This window comes from Hydra vulgaris, chromosome 06, assembly GCF_038396675.1.
Source record: "Hydra vulgaris chromosome 06, alternate assembly HydraT2T_AEP".
NCBI classification, from domain to species: domain Eukaryota; kingdom Metazoa; phylum Cnidaria; class Hydrozoa; order Anthoathecata; family Hydridae; genus Hydra; species Hydra vulgaris.
In genome coordinates this window covers 19967501-19987500 of record NC_088925.1, presented here as the reverse complement: position 1 = coordinate 19987500, position 20000 = coordinate 19967501, and the positions used below count along the sequence as shown (strand labels likewise).

The window sequence follows — 20000 nt, the reverse complement described above, 5'->3', positions numbered from 1 at the left end:
CATTTATAAGACCTCTATTCAAATTTGATATTATTTTTTGATAATTTTCATTATTTTTTGATACTTTATTTATAATTTATTGAAATACACTATAAAAATAAAGTTAAGTACGTTTTTAAGACATAATCCACATGCGTCTATAGAAAACGGTCGCAGTATATATATATATATATATATATATATATATATATATATATATATATATATATATATATATATATATATATATATATATATATATATATATATAAACACACTTATCAACATATCTTATCATTATAGACCAAATAATGTTAAGTTAATAAAATATAATGCTGAATCCTTCAAATTAGCTCATAATTTAATTAGGAAGCTTTGGCTATTAATTACGATGGCTGCTTCATTGCCGGTGATCTTAACTTCCCAAATATAAAGTGGTCTAATGATGGTATTAAATCTTTTAACCCAAACAATTCTAATTAATATGATTTCTGGAATATTTACAAAAAACATTTTTACACAACAATTCACATTTCCTAATTCCAGACACCCTGTGGTTGCTCAAATCATATGCTGGATTTGTTATTTACTTAAAACAGTAATTCATTCTAAACTTGTTTCCCAGAATGCTATATTAGGTAAAAGCATTAAGGGTCACTTTAGTGTCACTTGAAGAATCTTAGTTTCAGAATCGTATCCTGAAAATAAATTTCAATTGTTTAGTTACAACAAAGGTGATTACAACTTAATATCAAACTTTATTGCATCAATTAACTTGGTATTTTATTTCTTTATAAAATCGCAGACCAAATGTTCAATTTATTAATTACTAGCAATCGTACTGTTTGCGAATATTATATCCCCAATGTTAATAAAACAAAGTAAAAGTATGATCCTTGGGTTCACATATTAAAACAACTCATATATAAAACGTAATCTGAGCAAAACAAATCTGCTAGGTATATCAATTGCTTAACTATCATTGCTTAACTTTTGGTATATCAATTGCTTAACTAAATGAAAATTACAATCTACTTAATTATTCCGTAAAAGCTGAAATACTCAAAGCAAAAAGAGCAAATGAAAAAGAAATAATACTAAAATTACAACACAAGCCAAAAATTGTCTACAAATGTTAACAAACAGCTAGAAATGAAAGATTGAGGTCATTCTCTTAGAGATACTTTAGGCAAAACTATTGAAGCTCTTTCCAATGTAGTTGATCTTCTGAACTTCAAATCTATGCTTACACTTTTCCATTGTTAAATAAAAGTGATGTTATACTTTAATGAATGACAACTTGGGTTTTTCTATTTCAGACATTATTAAGGAACTTACCTATCTAAATATACCCTTAAAAATCTTTTTACCATTTACAAAAATCTTTTATAAATCCTTTAATTCCAGAATATTACCCACTCTCTGGGTTTTATCAGTTTTTAAATAAGAAGCCAATATAGACACTATATATTTATGGTGTGGTCTTACTAACTTTTTATATAACTTGAGAGCCTGATAAATCTTTTTGTAATTTACAAAAATCTTTTATAAATCCTTTAATTCTGGAATACTACCAACTCTCTGGAAATTAGAGAATTTTAGTTTGGTCTATAAAAAAATGGAAAATAAATTACTTGCTTAACTATTACCCCTGTTACCTGCAAAATCTTTGAAATACTCTTTTTTTTTTAGTTCACCTTCTCAAGGCTGAGAAGGCCACTACAAACAAGAAGGCTACTTAATTGTGGTTATAACCCTCATTCAACTCTGTAACTCCAAAACATGAATCTTGACGAACAAGGCCGCTGTGTGGAGAAACAAATTGAGCGCGGTACTACCAGGGACGTGGTGGGGATCAAACTCGGAACCTCTTGCTTATGAAGCAAGCGATCTACCACTATACCACTACCTCACTTGTTAAGAATGAAATAATAACATGCTCTCTGCAAAATCAACATGGTTTTCTTCACCATAAATGAGTGACTAATCTCATAGAGACTTTATATTATTTCATATTCTATAGCATTTCACCAGTTTATTGGTGTAATATCTCAATTTTGCCAAATCGTTTGATTCTCTACCTCACAACAGACTTATATTAAAATTAAGATATTTCAGAATAAATGGCAAACAAAATAAAAAGGTATAATAAATCAATCCCTAAAAAACTCTACTATAGATCGTGATTAGGAGTCATTTTATCATCTAATGCCAAATAGAGCACTCATATTCAAACAATTATCTGTAAGTCCTTATAAACTCTTGGTATGCAAAAAGACGATCACTTTCATTGATAAAAATAAGGCTCTCAAGTTATATAAAAAGTTAGTAAGACCACACCATAAATATACAGTGTCTATTTTGGCTTCTTATTTAAAAACTGATAAAACCTGGTTGAATCTGTTCAACGCAAAGCAACAGAATGGGCTTCCAGCTTAAGACATCTTTAATACTGCAAAAGACTAAGAAGATTGAATCTACAATCATCGATAGTAAGGTTTTATTGAACAAATTTTTTTGATATTGAAGGTAAGGTTTGGGTTGGGGTAGCAATAAGGTTAGGAGAAATTTCTCACACTTTATTCCTACTTTTTTACACATTGAAAATTTCTGCATTTTTGCACTTTAACTGTGTCCACAATAACATATTGTCATATAAGTTGCTCATTCACAGATATAATCCCAGCACCGAACTAAAACACAATTACTGATGTTATAATCGAATTACCGCTGTACATATACTTTTTCTCTTTAAAAAAACACAAAACTTCCTGGTAAAAATGGAAAATTGACAACAGCAACTTTGGAAGAAGTTCTGTTAAAATAACAAATTGAAATGGGAAATTTGAAAGAAATCTTTAAAAAATAAAGTAAAGAAATTATTAATTTATAAAATTAAAAAAATTCTAATCATAAAACATGAAGTAATATTGTAACTGCTGGCGTAAGAAGTTAATACTTCAGCAAACAAGTATTATTAATGAGATTTCTGTAGAAGAAAAACTCAAGAAAAAAAAAGAAGAGAAGAATGTTACTATTTCTGGTGTTTCTGAAACAAACATTAAAGTTAAACATGTTTACTGATATAAATATATATATACCAACGAAATTATATACATAAAAAGATTTAAACCTTAAGATTTAAAATTTATTTGGATTCAGGCTAGCATGGAACCTTTTCATCCCTCTCAATGATTCCAAGTTAAGACTCACCCTTCTCTGCTGCTGCAATTTCGAATCGAAACCATTACTTCCATATCTATCAGCAAAACAATTCTCCAGAAAACAGACATCTGTTTACTATTGATAGAAACTATTGTAAAAAGGTTTTGTCTAACGCCAAAGCTCGCTATTCTCAGGACACAAAATTTTGTATTTCATCTTAAAAATTAGGCTCTCGTGACTTCTGGAGAACCTTTAACAGTATCTATAAATAAGGCAAATCTGTTATTCCACTTCTCTTGTATGGTTCAGATTTTATCACTTCACCTAAAGATGAAGCTGAATTGTTTGCCAAGAACTTCTCATCAATATCATCTCTTGATTCCACTAGTCGCATTCAACCTGATATAGCAGACAATTCCTTGGCAATCTATTGTTTGATGTTCGTATCACTCAAGCTTCTGAATCTAAAGTGATTTCTTGCTTAGACTCTTCTACAGCTTGTGGTCTAGACAACATACTTGTTAAAGTCTTGCAGAAGTGTTCTCCGTTGCTGCCATCTATACTTTCAAAACTATTTAACAAGTGCTTATCAGAGTCTTGTTTTCCAGCCTGCTGGAAAGCTGCATCTGTTATTTCTATTTTTAAAAACTCTTGAGAGCGATTTGACTCGTTTAACTACCATCCCATTAGTTTTCTTTCTATCATAAACAAGGTTTTTGAGTCTTTAACTAACAAACATATAATCTCTCATCTTGAATCTAATAACTTACTTTCTGATCATCAATATTTTATTCTACCGCTGATTTGCTAACAGTAATAACCGATAGGTTTTATCATGCATTAGATCTTAAAGTGTATTAGGTAACATCTTTAAAATTATTGAATCCTTCCTTACTAATTGTACCATAAAAGTTGTTCTCGATGGATAGCACTCTTCTTCATATCCTGTAACTTCAGTGGTTCCTCAAGGTTCTATCCTTGGCCCTAAACTCTTTTTAATTTACATTAACAATCTTTCAGAAATTCTCACATCAAAGGTGGCATTGTTGGCTGATGATACTACCATTTATTTTTGTCTTGATAAGAAGCCAACACTCTCTGATTGCTTGGAGGGGGCATTTGAGCTTGAAAAGGATCTCACTTCTGCTGTAGCATAGGACTTCTGCTGTAGCATGGGACTCTCAGTGGCTGGTGAACTTTATCTCAGATAAAACTCAATTTTTTTCAGCTAATCCTTATTGCAATAATCTAGATCTTCTTATATTTAAGAATGGTAATGTACTCGATGAGTCATCTCATCGAGTACATACCATTCATAAATATAACTCATACTTCCGATCTTTCTTGGAAATCATATATCAAATTGATTGCAAAATTAGCACCTGCTAAGGTTGCATCTCTTTATCGAACTCTACACTTTCTTATTCTGCATTTTATTCTCTATCTCTATAAATCTCAAATCCGGCCTTGTATGGAATACTGTTGCCATATCTGGAGCGGATCTTCTAATAATGCCCTTTCTCTTTTAGACAAGGTGTAAAACCACATTGTTAACATAGTTGAACCTCCTCTTGCTGCCAATCTCCAACCATTATCGCATCATCATAATGTTGCTTCTCTTTCTCTTTTCTATATATACTATAATGGGCACTGCTCTAAAGAGCTAGTGTTTCTTATGCCATCTACTAAAATTCATTCTCCTGTTACTTGTCAATCAAGTAAGCCTCATCCTTTTACTGTGACTGTTTTTAAATGCTATAAAACTCTTATTGTCTATTTTTTTTCCTCGAACATCAGTTCTTTGGAATTCGCTTCCTTTGTCTTGTTTTCCTGATTCATAAAATTTAAAATCTTTTAAGCCCTCTATCAATCGCTATCTTACTCTATAAACTTCATTTTCTCTCTTCCAGTAACTTCCAACTCTAATAGTGATTGCTTGCAGCCTTGTTAGAAGTGAAGTTGAAAAAAAAAAGAAAAAAAAAGAAAAGTAAACATCCAAAATGCTAAAGGGGCAATACCTATAGAGTTATCAAGCTAAGTTAGATTATGATTTGCATAAAGGAAGAAACAAACTAAATGCCAATCTGTCAGAAGAACCTCCCTTTTGTTATGGTATCAAGAGCAACACAACTCAAAAGATCAAAAAACATAGGAATTAGTAATCACGAAGTCAGATATGTCGAAAAAAAGACCATTCAACAAACTTGAGAAAACAAATTTATTTAAAATGCTTTTTTACAAATGCGATGTTACTAAACAAAAAGTTAAACGATCTAGCAATCAAAATTATTCAACATCATGGTTCGGTTGTATTTATAAGTGAAACTTGGTGGTCAGATACATCATCTACAAATATTATAGGTTTTAATCTATTTAGAAAAGACAGAGATAGTTGAGGATGTGGAGTAGGTAATTATATTAATAATAACATCCAACCCTACATTACAGACAACAGTATACTTAACTCTAAAATAATAGAGCAAATTTGGTGTTTTATTGAAGTTGGCTCAGAAAAGATTGTTTGTGGCTATATCTATTGTTTAGGTTCATTGTTAAATGTAAAATGGAAAATTTAGCTATAACCTGCTCAAACAAGTTAACAATTTGTATCAAAGAAATAAATGCTCAGGTATCCTGTTATGCGGAGATTTTAATTACCCATACAAAAAATACAATTTACTTCAATATGATCAGGATATTCAAGCAAAGAAGTAAATGGGTTGTCTAAGTCATAACTTTTATTCCAAAGTGTTATCTATCCAATATTCCAAGTAAAAATCGGTTTGGATAGTAATTATTATTCTGATAGTGTTAGATTAGAAAATAACCCAATGTGAAGACAGAGTATTCTTAGTCATTCATCTTCCACCTTTGTAGGCAATTGAACACGGTCACCACTTACTCAAGTTCAACTATTCATATTCTGAAAATAGAAATGATAAAAAAGCACCAATGAGTAAACTACTATATAACAAAGGTGATTACGAGAAATTTAATTAGTAAATTAATTAGTCTGATAAATTTCTGAATTTAAACGCAAATGATTCTTACAACATTTGGTTAACAATTTATAATTATGGATGCGATGTGTTTATTTCTAGGTTGAAAATGAATTACAAAAGGAGAAAAGATCTTTGGATTAAACTAAAACGTATGTGTAAAAGAAAGCGCAACTTGTGGTTTATGTGCAGCAATATAAAATTTAGTAATTATGCGTTGATCACAGCATACAAATATTTGAATACAGAGATGATAAAAAAAGTGAAAAAAAGTATTAGGAATTTCAAAAGAAAGTTAGCACAGAATTCCAAACTAAATCCTAATTGGTATATGCATATATTAACAGCAAAACATCTACAAAGATATCAATGAAATCATTATATTGGACTGATGGCACTCAAGGAGCAGTTAAATAAACTAACAAACTATTACAGATGGAGCTATAATAGCCAGTACATTAAACAAATATTTCGCTTCAATTTTCACAAAGAAAAAAATACAAACATCCCAAAACTTAGTGATAAGTTTAATTTTGAATGCCCAAATCCAAGCTTTACAAAAGCAATCATTAAAGCTTATATCGACAAACTTGATGTATAAAAAACTGCTGGAGCAGACAGCGTTCACCCTAAAGTTCTAAAAATGTGTTCTAAATGACTCTGCAAGTCTTTATCTATATTATTTAGCAAGTCTTATAAATCAAGTAATGTTCCAAACTTTTGAAAAAAAGCAAACATTATACCCCTGTTTAAAAAAGGAAGCAAACTGGAAACGTCTAATTATCATCCAATTTCAGTAACTTTAATTGTATGTAAACTAATGAAGCGTATTATACATGAGATAATGAATCATTAATTAATGCACTATTTGATAATAAAACAACAACATGGCTTTGTTAATAAAAAAATTTTTATCACAAAGGCACTTGCAGATGAATACGATGTAAATGAGTTATTAGATTTTGCAAAAACATTTGACTCAGGATTAAAAACAAATTATTATTGTGGTGTAACAGTTTTCTAAGCAAAAAATTTCAAAGAGTAATAGTTGGAGTTTTGTGTCAAAATGTAAGAAAATAGATAGTGGAGTCCCTCAAGGCTCAGTTTTAGGTGCACTGTACTTTGTGGTATTTATAAATGATTTATTAATTAGAATAAAAAATGAGCGCAAACTATTGGCTGATGATACAAAACTTTTAGCAATCATTAAATCAGAGTTGGATAACATTAGTTTTCAAAATGATATTAATATTTTTAAAAAATGGACAGATGATTGACAGATAAAATATAACTTGCAAAAATGTAAAGTAATGCATTTTGGAAATAACAGCCCTAAATACAAATATAAAATACTAGAGGAAGTAAAAGTCGAAAAAGAACTTGGTATTTTTATCTTGAATGATATTGATTGGAGTCACCATATATGCTATGCAATTAATAAAGCAAATAAACAAATGGGAAGAATTAAACATATTTAAATATATAGATGAAAGTATTATTAGCTTATAATACAAGTCATTAGTTCATCCCCATCTTGAGTATGGAGAGTTATTTGGGAATTATAAAGGAGAAATCGATAGACTTGAAAAAGTTCAAAAATGAACGACCAAAATATCGTATCTAGTTAGTTATGATCATGAAAAAAGAAATTTAAAACTAAAATTACCCTTATTAGAAAACAGGAGAAGGCAGGGTGATTTAATCTAAATGTTCAAATTAATAAAAAGAATTGACGAAATAAATTTGCATAACCCAATTGAATATTTTAATACTAATGGTCAACCAAGATGTCATAAATTAAAAATATAAAATGATTCAATAAAAACACACAATAATTGCAAGTTTAACACAATAAGACACAATTTTTTATCTAATAGAGTTGTATATGACTGGAATGCACTAACATAAGAAATCATTGAGTCAAAAAATGTAAATCAATTTAAGAACCACATTGATAAACATTTCAAATTTTAAACTTCAAATCTCAGATCTTGTATATTGTTTTAACCGTTGTTAAATTTTTCGGCTGTTATAGGCTGAAATTTTATGTAATTTCAGTTTCAACTCATATGAGTTACAGCGTCATTTCTATACTTTTTTCCAAAGAGTTTTAATTCTATAATAAAGCAATTTTTTCTCAATAACAGCTAGTTGGTGAAATTTTATATTACTTATTTCCATTGAGCAAGAACTAATGAGATGAGATCATAGACATAGGTTTTATTAAACTATCTATTTTTGTGTTGGTTTTTTTATTCTTTTAATAAAATTTTTATTTGCTCTGTTAGGTAGTGCATTGAAAATAAAATCCTTTCCTGTTCCAATAAACTTAGAAATGTTAGAGAAACATAATAGCCTAGTTTTAGGCTTTGAAATAACTTGAACTACTCAGATATTATTTAAATAACACTTAATACTTTTATATTTCAATACTTTATAATGAAGTCAAAATCTTTTTTTCAGGAATGGCAGACTATAACTCACCCCTGCACTTATACCCATGTAGAGTCAGTTTACTCTGGAAAAATGAAGGCAAAAATGTTAAATATGTTAATTTTTTTTTTTAGTTATTCTTTAAAAACTTCTCACACAATGTAATTTCAACATGGATGACAAACTTCAAGTTTAAAACTTTCTTTTTAAATTAAAAAATTCAATTTAGCATGTGGCCAAAAAAATTTACTTCATTATTATGAGGTAAAAAAAAAAAAAAAAATCAAACAGTTTTTTCAAACAGCGATAAGTATTCTGTATAAATTTTTCTGTATTATGTTATAAGTATTAATTTTTATAGTTCTGTATTATGTTATAAGTATTAATATGTAATAACTATTATATTAAAAAGCAGACAAAATATGTTGCAAAAAATTTAACATGTTTAAATTTAACAAGTTTACTCAAAAGTAAAGAAACAAATTGAAACAAAAAAACAAAAAACAAAGCAAAAAGCATAGAAATAGCGAGCGAGAAAAAAAGTGCAGTGTAACTTTGAAAAACTTTTATCTAAACTTTACAAGCATCCAACTCATTAAAAGTTTAATTACTTTTTTAACAATTTGTTGCTCTCCCACTTGTTATTATAGTGCTCATCAAAATTTTCATATTCGATTAAATTTTTATTTACAAAAAAGAGAATCGAATGAACTTTTATATAATGGAAGTACTATCATTTTTCTAAAATGATGTTATATTGTATGACAGTTCCTTCCTTTCTTTCTTTGACTCCTGCCAAAGCAAGTTGTGCAATATACTGCTAGCCAGCCTTTTTATTGGTGAGTAGGCTGCAATAATAAAATCATTTTAAATAACATTTATAAGTAAGTTTGCATTAATTGACAGCTGTAACTTTGATGTTTCATGAAGTCTTCATATTAAGTGAATTTGAAATACAAAAAATTTTTTTTTTTAATTATAACTTTTTCTTTTTTTGATAAGATTATTATTATTTATATTTCCTTTTTTAACATTGTTTTTTTCTTTTTTTTTTCTGTAGTTAAACTTAAGTGGTTAAAAATGTCAAAACATGCAAATAGTTGTGGTCAAGTTGTGAAAACAAAATATTTTATGAATGGGCATGCAAGCCTTACCGGGAAGCGCGTGTGGTGGCACGCCTTGTACGTCCACATTTAAAGTAATATTTTTAGACACAATGACCACGGCAGTTTGCATCATTTAGTTTTTTTTTGAAAAAGTTAAACTGAAACTTAAAAGCGTTTCAATAATTCATGGCTTATCTACTGAGAAAAAAAAAACAATTCCAAAAAAAAGAAAACAAATTTGTAACAAAATATCAAATTTTAATTAAATAAACAAGAAAAATTTAATAATTGAAAAAAGAAAATTAAAAAAAAAAAGTTTTAAATAGGCTCCTAAAAATTTCGTTAAAAAGTTCATTAAATTAACAATGCACTCACCCACAAACTTTTGGAGCATCATCAATAACAATAGTTCATCAGGAAATAAGCAATCGGGTTTAAATGCACAACTTGGAGAATCCAACGAAAGTGCAGACTATTTCAATGGGGGTAGTGAAAACAACCAAATACTTTATATTTGACCATTAATATTAATGACTATTTTTTTTGTCAAAAACTTGTTGAAAAATAAATTTTTTTTACAAATAAATAACAATTAGTTTTCTTGCTTTCCTGTGCATTGATAAAAACAGTAAAGTTTAGCAAAAACATTTGAAAAACAAATTTTTAAATTGTCCGTATTTCTAGTGCAAATAATAAAGTGTTTCCTTAATATACTGACTGGCAAAAGTTGCGAATAAATTGTATTTCAAAAAATGTTTTTATTTTCTTTATAATATTATCTGCTTTTTTTCTCGACTTGTATCAATTTTGGTAGTGGAAAATAACACACCCTAAAAAAAAAACAATACAAAAACAGTAAAATATTTAGGCATATTTAGTTTTTGACAAATATCTTTTTTTTTATTTTTTTGTTTTGATATTTATATAAAAACAAAAAAACTAAAAAAAATATTTCGTATATACATATATTCGTTTCCTTTTTTCGAGTACTGCTGTTTTATTCTCTGTAGTTTTTTATAGCTTTTTTTGCCGCAAATTCGTAAAACACTTACTATATAAAAACGTGGTCAAATTGTGTTAAAAAATTACTTTAAATGTGCACGAACAAGGCGTGCAACAGTATGCACTTCCTGGGAAGGCTTGGGGTGCAACAGCAAAGAAGAGTTGTTATACATATTTATTTTTACTTCGTTTTAATATCTAAATGTGAAAATTTGGATATCAAAATACTTTTTAATTGAAAAGTGGTCCATAGCAAACCTGCCTTATGATTTAATTTTACATAAAAACATACCTTTTCTAAAATTAAGTTTTAGTTTTTAAAAAAACAACATTTCAATGTTGCTGCACCCTTATATACATGCATATAAATTTAATTTATCATTCCACTGTTTTAAGAACATTGAGCAACCTGTTTGATATATGTAAATACATACATATCGGTGATTGAACCTTTTTTTGGTTGCTTCTAAACAATTAAAGAACTCGACCCAATGTTTTAGTTTAACTTTTTTTTAAACAAAAACACCTGGAAAATTTTTCAAAATAATTCATTAAAACTCTTTAAAAAAATAAATCTGAATAAATTTGCAAATGTGTTAAGTGCATAGATGTGTTAAATGCATAAGTGTGTAGATGTATATAATAAGTAGCCATGTAGATATGTGTTAATTGCATAGGTGTGTAATTATGTAGGTGTGTAAATAAGTTAAATACATAGGTGTGTAGGTTTGTTAATTGCATAGGAGTATTGTTTTGTTAGATTTTAAGAGTGGATATAAAAATATATGTATAAAATTTAATGCATGCTAGACATGTTGTATATGTGTAGTTCAGATGAAAGAATATCTATTCATTCTTTCATCTGCAAGTGTGGGATATCATTTGAAAATTCTGCGATAAACATTTTTTAAAACAAATCTCAATAAAATAACAAAAAATAAACCTGTATCTCAGCTTAATACTTTGAATTTCAGCTTGTAGAGCCATTTTCTCTGCTAATGCCTCATCTAACTCACGTTGTTTATTTTTTAAATCATCCTGGTATGAAAATAATAAAAAAACATAAACTCACATAACATAAAAAAATTTTAAATTCGTTTTAAATTTATATTTAATTTAAATATAATTCATTGATTGTTGTGTACACACTAACACTCACTACACATCTCCCAATGTTATTCCATACACAAAATTTAATATGCTCAGTTTTTCATACAGCATGTATATATTTAAATAATATGAGAGCACAAGAAAATGAATTGATTAGAAGTCCATTAATTTCTTATCTCTCTTATATCTTACTTTTGGAATAAAAATTTTTCTATAATACTAGGGAATATGTAGCAACCACTAAAAATATTTTTTATTAGATTTTTTTTTTTAAATCAAGTGTTATTTCATTATATGTCAATTATATGTAATTCTTTTCTAAATTTAAATTTATGTTATATTTTCTTTTCTTTATAATGTATAGAATAAAACATAAATTTTTATAATTGATAAAATAATTGATAAGATCTAAAAATAAAAGCTTTTTGAGAAAAAAGTTTTTGCTTTTTGAAAAAAAAAATTCTATAAAATAAAAATAATTCTATAAAAACAAAAAAAAAGTACATTTTGCACTTGCAAGCTGTTTTAAGAAACTTGGAGAAAAAAATATGCTGAATGTCACCAATTTCATTTTTGTTTACATACCTGATTTGTATAATAGGAGTAATATTTTGCATTATATTTTTGTCATACAGCTGTGGTGGTACAAAACTTTTTTGATTTATGAAGTATAACTACAGTTGAAAAATAAATATTAAAAAAAAAATGTGTTTGTAATTGGTTCTATCATACAAAGCAAATATATAAAAAATGAAGTAATTGGTAACATTTAGTATTTGAAACTGTTTGGTTATTTCAGGCATCGGCTCTGACAAAATGTAAGAGACTAATTATTTTAAACTAAGTTTATAATAAAACTTTGAAATATTTTGATATAATGATGATGCTCTAAACCTTAAAATAGTAATTTTATGTTATATATGAATTATATATATATATATATATATATATATATATATATATATATATATATATATATATAAAACTTTGAAAATTTTGTTAACACTTATACAAATATTATAGTAATTTTATTTATATATATATATATATATATATATATATATATATATATATATATATATACAGTATATATATATATATATATTTATAGTAATTATATATATATATATATATATATATATATATATATATATATATATATATATATATATATATATATATATATATACAGTAATTTTAAATATTTATTATATATATTATAGTAATAAAATATTGAAATTATTAAATATGAAAAAAAAATTGTTTTGTAAAATCATGTCTGAAAACATCATACATCATTAAGATTGAAAAAACTTTGTTTGAAACAAATCTTTTTTTCTTTCCTGGTGCCCTTAGATAACTTCTGGATATATCACTGCCACACAAAACAGTTAGTGGTTTAAGTCTTGTGAATGTTAATTTTGAAATCTTATAAGAGTGCTTAACAAATCTTTCTTCTTTACTCTTGCAAATATTTAATAAGTGCTTATCTGAATCTCAGGAAAATACTATGATCCTTTCAACTACCGTCCAAATCCAATAGCCTTCTTACTTTTATTAGCTTTATTCAACAAATTCTTTATATATCACCTTGAACTAATTGCTTACTTATAGAAATAATTTTCTCATTCTACTGTTGATTTGATAATGGTAACAACCAAACATTTTTACAGTAATAGAAACAGGTGAGTGAAGGGTCTTTATTTTTGGAACGCTCAAGGTTTTTGACTAAGTCTAGAAAGAAAGGCCTTTACCATATTTGTGTGTGTATGTGTGAATATATATACAGTTGAACTCTTGTAATTCAAACTCCTATAAGTTGAAAGTTCAATTAAATTGGACAAATTCTTCAAGTCTTTCAATGTTTTATAATTAGGATTAAACTCCTTTAATCCTAAAACTCTTGTAACTTGAATGCATAAAACTCAACATAAATATTTAACTATTTCGTCTTTGTTTTAAAATAATTCTTTTTAGTTTATTATTAAAAAAACAATATGCGGGACAAAAGTTAGAAAATTATAAGTTGAATATTTAAGAGGTTTGTAGAAATAAAACAACATAAATTTGTAAAAAAATATTTTTTTGTTATTTTTTTTTTGTAGCAATCATTATTAGTAATAAATATTTCTCTTCAACACTATTTAATATTAATTTACAACATAATTTATATATTTATTAATTTATTGCAAAATTTATAAATTATAAACTTGTGTTTTAATTACAAACAATTTAATATGATGATTCAAATTCAAGTAAAAAAGAAATTATTAAAAACAGCACGCACAACAAAATTTAATTTTAACAAAATAATTATATGAATAGGGAAGCTGCTCATAAAATAACTCTCTTTTGTAAAATAACATTCTAAATTTCTCATTTAAGCATAGATTACATAGCATAAGCATAGTTTGCTTACATCTCTTGTAAATATTGGCAATTAAATCTCTTATTTTATGTCTGATTGTTTTTTGTTACTAACCTCTTATAAAATTCATATGCTTTATTTAATTTGTAGCGAAATTGGCTTCTGTTAAAGTAATCTTTTTATCTTGCTCAAGATTTTCTCCTGACTCAATTTTGTACCTCTATGAATTTCTTATTTATCCTAGCATGACTTACATGCCATATTTGTCTTTTAAGAATGCTCTTTCTGTTTCTCTTTTCTAAACATACTATCATGGTCGCTGCTTAAAGGAGTTATCATTTTTTGTTCCTCTTAAATTCTTGTATAACTCATTACTTTGGCAAGACACATTCTTTCAAATTACGCTTTTTTTGTTGGTTAAATTAAAGCTTTGGAATTCTACTTAAAAATTTCACAGTTGAGCAATACACAAAAGCATATATGTCCCTACCTGCACATAAATATGTGCAGGTTTGCACATAAAAATCAAAGGTCATTCATAGTTGAAATTTGACTTTTTACAAATTTTGAAAATTTGATAGCGTTATTTAAAAAAAAATTAATGACTAGGGAAAAAAGTTGGTGACCCAGTTGAAACCTATAATACACCCATACTGTATCAACTCAATAGTGCAATAAAACATAAATTAGGATTTCCTAATATGAGGGCCATCCTACCACACAGATTAAATAAAGACATTTCCATAATTTTTTGAAGATCTACCACCATTGCATACCAATAATATCAAAATCAAATGGAGAAAATGCAAAGGTTTGCAAGAACTGAAAAAAACATAACCAAAAATTTTTCATGACTATTACAATAATTTACTGTATATATAAAAAATAAGAAATTTTGTATACCTGAAGCATTTTTCAATTTTCCATTATTTTTCTAAAACAATATTAATATAGCAGGATAGGTTTTATTAAGAATGAAAAACTCTAAATCCTAAATATTGTTTGCCTTAATAAATATGATAAATCATACAATAAACATCGTTTTTACAATAAGATACAATGTAATGAATTAATCATTATTCATTATAGTAATCATTATTCTCAATAAGTAAGAGTACCAAAACTCAACACTAAAAATAGACAATTTTATCTTTCTCCTGTAAAAATGCTTAAAATGGTTTACAAGGTTTACAAGATAGACTGATAATATGACATTTTTAACAAGTTTGTTAAACTATATTTTGTATTGAAACAATTAAAGTTTATAGTTTAAGACCTAGCATAACTGTCTAAATTGATAGTAATAAAAAAAAATAAATTAAAAATGTAACAAAAGGAAGTAAAAAAAGGCAAAAAATTAAAATACATCATACTTGCATGTTTGTCAGCCTGTTTTTTTCGTTTTTGCTTTGTAATTCAAACATCTCACAACGCTCTTTAAGCAAGTGATATTCTTCTTTTAACTGAACAACCTTTTTAAAAAAGTAATTAGGTAAATAAAAATAAAAGTAGATTTATAACTAAAGGATCAATTATTATTTTATTGTTAATTAGCTTTTTGGAACTATACAAATGTATGATTTGTTTATTTTTCTGATAGATTAAATCTTATTGGTAATAATTTTATAACGATTTTTACACAGGAAAACATTTTTTCAAATCAATTTTTCTAATTTATCACTTTAACTTATATCTTGGTTTTTAAATAAAAGGAGACCACTTAGAATAATCGAATTTATTAAAGTATTATGGCCAAACAAAAAACTTGACACCATGTGCTGAAAGAATATTATTAAAAGTGATATTCAAAAATAGATGTAAATTAGTCACATAAAGATTTTGGTGAAGATTCTGGTCATCAAAAGTGACTCTGAAAAATAATTAAATAATAATAAAAACTTTCTCAGATTCACTATATGAAGTTTATGAAGACCAACATGCCAGACTTTATCAAAAACCTTTGATATGTCAAGAGCTTTTGTTTCACCGCTTCCAGTTAGTGTATAAAATTTAGCAATCTTTATTTTTAGTGTACAATATGAACTTTTCTCTTATAACAGTTAAAAAGTCATCAGTAGAACAAGAGATTTAAAATTCATATTGATTATCAGAGAGAAAGTTTATGGACTCAAGATATGATTTAGAAGTTTGTTAGTTAAAGGATTCAAAGATTTTGCTAATAATAAAAATAAAGATTAATTGCGTATTAGTTAAAGATTAAGTATTAGTTAGAGATTGGGTATTAGTTAGAGATTGGGTATTAGTTAAAGATTGGGTATTAGTTAGAGAGGTCAGAGCAATCTCCAGAGTTTTAAAAATTGATACCACAGATCTCATTTTTTAGCAGGACATGAGTGTTGTCCAGACCACAAGCTTAGAGAAGTTAAAGTGAATATAACTTTATCAATGAAAGCAGTCATAATTTGGATTTTTAACAGTTTAACCTGTTTCTTTGAAATGACAAGAAAAGTGTGGTCATTTAAAAAAAGGAGAAAAAAAATTTGATCCTTAGGAGATGAAATGAGATCAGACTCATATATGAGAGATAAAACCTTACACTTGCCTCTGCCATACTTTGTTTACATATACTGTAAAACAAGTAGAATAAAAATAATTGACTTACCAAAAAATCATTATGAACTAAATTTGTTTCAACAACAGAATCACATCATTAATAAATTTTTAAAAATCTTTAGAACTTAGTTTCTGAGATAAAATACAAAAATTTAGTGTCCTGTGAGTAATGGAATTTGGCATCAGAAATACCTTTTTGCTTCAATTTGTTGCAATAATAAGCAGACATTTGTTCCCTAAATAGTTGTTCTTTGTGGAAAAAACTATTATGATTAGCAGCACAAGAAAAAGCTTTATAAAGGTTATAAAACCTATGGTTTTATAGGGTAGAGTGAGGTTTGACTTAAAACTGCTATGAAGGCGTAAAAGCTTCCATATCTGCCTGAATTCAGGAGGATTATAAAAAGTAACACAATCATTCCAGTCAGTTTTAATATAGTAGTATATTTTGTAAAAAAATATTAAACTGTATTTTTATGTAAAATGCAATGTTGTATTGTAATGCAATGTTGTATTGCAATGTAAATTCAACACTAAATTGTAAAATATAACTGTTAATGTAAAAATATGCAGAATATTATTTGATGAAAATCTCAGCCAATCAATGGGATGACAAATGATGGTCAAATGAAATCTCAGCCAATCAATGGGATGACAAATGATGGTCAAATGAAAGCACAAAATTAGTTGAGCTGGTATAGAATGTCAATTTTAATTGTATTAGCATTTTGCTAGAATTTAATTATATTAGACTTTAACTATATTAGATATGTATTAGACTTTAGTTGTATTAGTTTTTAATTATATTTGTTTATTGTTATATTATTTTTAATTATTTAGTAAAAAAATTATAAATTAAAAAAAAATTTATAATATTTAATTAAGTTTTATAAATTTGTTTTAATTATTAACAGTATAATTCAAATTTGTACTATTTGTACTTCAAATTTGTACTAGGAGTCATTTAATGACTTAATTAAAATCTAGTATAATTAAACTTTAGCAAAATTCTAATACAATTAAAATCACACACCAAGACAAAATTGAACATCACTCATTGTTACTTACTATTATAATTATCATAACAATAATTATAATAGTAAGTAACAATAATGAGTGATGACAATTACAGTAATAGTAATTAAACGAATAACAATAATAATAATATTAACAACAATAATAATAATAATAGTAATAATAATAATAATAATGATAATAATAATAATAATAATAATAAAAGCATTAATAATTATAACTATTAAAGATTATAACAAAATGAATACATAAAGATAATATTATCAATATCAATAATTATGCTCATAATAGTAGCATAATTTATAAAAAATAATAATGTCTTTAGTTATAAAAATAATATTATTAGTTGTAAAAATAATAGAAGTGATGATATGATAATAATAAAATTTATTCAGTATAAGAATGAATGAAATATCAAACTCGATAAAAAATATTTAAAGCTATTATTAAAACACTTAGATTAATCAAAACTGAAATCAAACATAAAATAAAAAACAAAAATATAAATTAAAAAACAAAAAACATAAAATAAAAAACAAAAATTATTTAAACTTGTTTTAATGCATCCTCTTCCATTAAAGATTTGCTCTCATTTGTTGATTTTTTAGTGTATAATGGATCCATGGGTTTTTGGTTATTAAAATCTTGTATCTAAATCAAATATACATACATACATACATACATACTTACATACATACATACATACATACAAATACACATGTATGCATACATACATATATAAAAAAACAAAATATTTTATCCCATTATAAATGTCTTTGTATATAGATACTGGCTGCCCTAGCTTAAATCCTAAGTCAATGTATGTACTTAAGCCTCTGTAAATCTAGTGGTCAATCAAGTTACTGTTTTGAATAAGACTTTTGTTCCAATATTTTTGTGTGATATTGGCTGTAGTGATTTAATTAGAATTGTTGAGATTCCTAATTAATTATCAATTTATTGATTCAAATGTTGAATCTGCATTAAACTACTGCTACTCAATTGCGCATAAATTTTACTAATGATGCTGTTGATTATTGGTTGTAGCACTTGATGATTTTTCGGTAGCCATAAAAATTTAAACTAGATCATAAATATCTATTATCTGATTTACAGTTTTAAAAATTTTAGTTACAAAACACATAAACAGTTAAAGAAAATAAATATTGCTTTACTTTTAAACATCTGCTGGTAAATGTTGAAATACTTCATTTTCCATAAGAGTTGTGACAAAAAAGAAAAATTAAGCATGATTATTAACCATCATATGTTTACTATGGATTTAGCAGCTATGCAGACATTAATAAGATTTTTGCAGACATTTTTAATAATTTGGAAAAAACTTGAAAATTGTGTGGAAATTTGTAAAGAAAAACAAGCTTTTTTTCAAGAACCAAAAAATGTGTCTCCTGCAAAACTTCGTTCACTTGCTTGAAATATGACAGATTGTAATGAATAAAAAACAGCCAAAATCTTATCTTGCAAACATTTAATTAAATTTTGAAGTTTAAAATATTTTAAAAATATTATCATAGTGTTTCTACTGAAACCATAGTGTCTTATGTTACCATAGTGTCTTGCATTATAATGTTTTATTGTTTTTCATTGTGACAAAGCAAATCAACTTAACCATAAAATAAATTTTACTTAAAATAAATAATACTTTAAAAATTCTTTACTATAATAATAACTTACTCTCATTTAAAAAATTGTAAAAAAAAAAGATTAATTTACAAATTAAAAAAAAAAAAATTGTATATCCTTAACAAACTAAAATAAACTAACTATATTTTTATTTAAAGATTTTAATTGTTGAGCACAAAATAGATGGGATACTCAACATAACAAAATACAGATAAAATAATGGAATGATGGAAGACTTTGGTATAAAGCTTCAATAAAGTGTATGATCTCTGTTTTTTGCTACAACAATCATACTTAGTCTATGGATATTTATACACGGCTATTTCACTATGACATATTTTATTGTAGTATTTAATCATGGATCTGTTTTCTCTTTTATCATAACTCCTAGGGACATTTAAATAAAGCATTTTGACATTTGTTTATAGATGTTTGAAAGAGAAGCAATTTTTTTTCTGTAACTAATAAATGATTGGGAGCCGGGCCTTGGCTAAAAACAAAAAGGAAAGAAAAAACAAAAAACAATGAAAAAATATATATATATTCCTGTAATAAAAGTCCAATCTACACCTCTAGAAGCACAGC

At 26.3% G+C, this 20000-nt stretch overlaps 1 protein-coding gene across 7 annotated transcripts in view; it reads right to left on the bottom strand.

Annotated features, from left to right (window-relative positions):
* The window catches only part of LOC101237468 (mirror-image polydactyly gene 1 protein), a 48224-nt gene that overhangs the window by 5349 nt on the left and 22875 nt on the right, over positions 1 to 20000 (bottom strand). For 6 of the 7 annotated variants that reach the window (XM_065799483.1, XM_065799484.1, XM_065799488.1 and 3 more), the window contains exons 7-9: positions 18324 to 18422; positions 15536 to 15634; positions 11628 to 11722 (exon numbers count right to left, since the gene is read on the bottom strand). In XM_065799483.1, coding sequence (XP_065655555.1) covers positions 11628 to 11722; positions 15536 to 15634; positions 18324 to 18422 — 293 coding nt within the window. Of the gene's footprint in view, positions 1 to 11627; positions 11723 to 15065; positions 15097 to 15535; positions 15635 to 18323; positions 18423 to 20000 lie in introns of all 7 variants that reach the window. The other variant, XR_010639043.1, reaches the window with a different exon arrangement.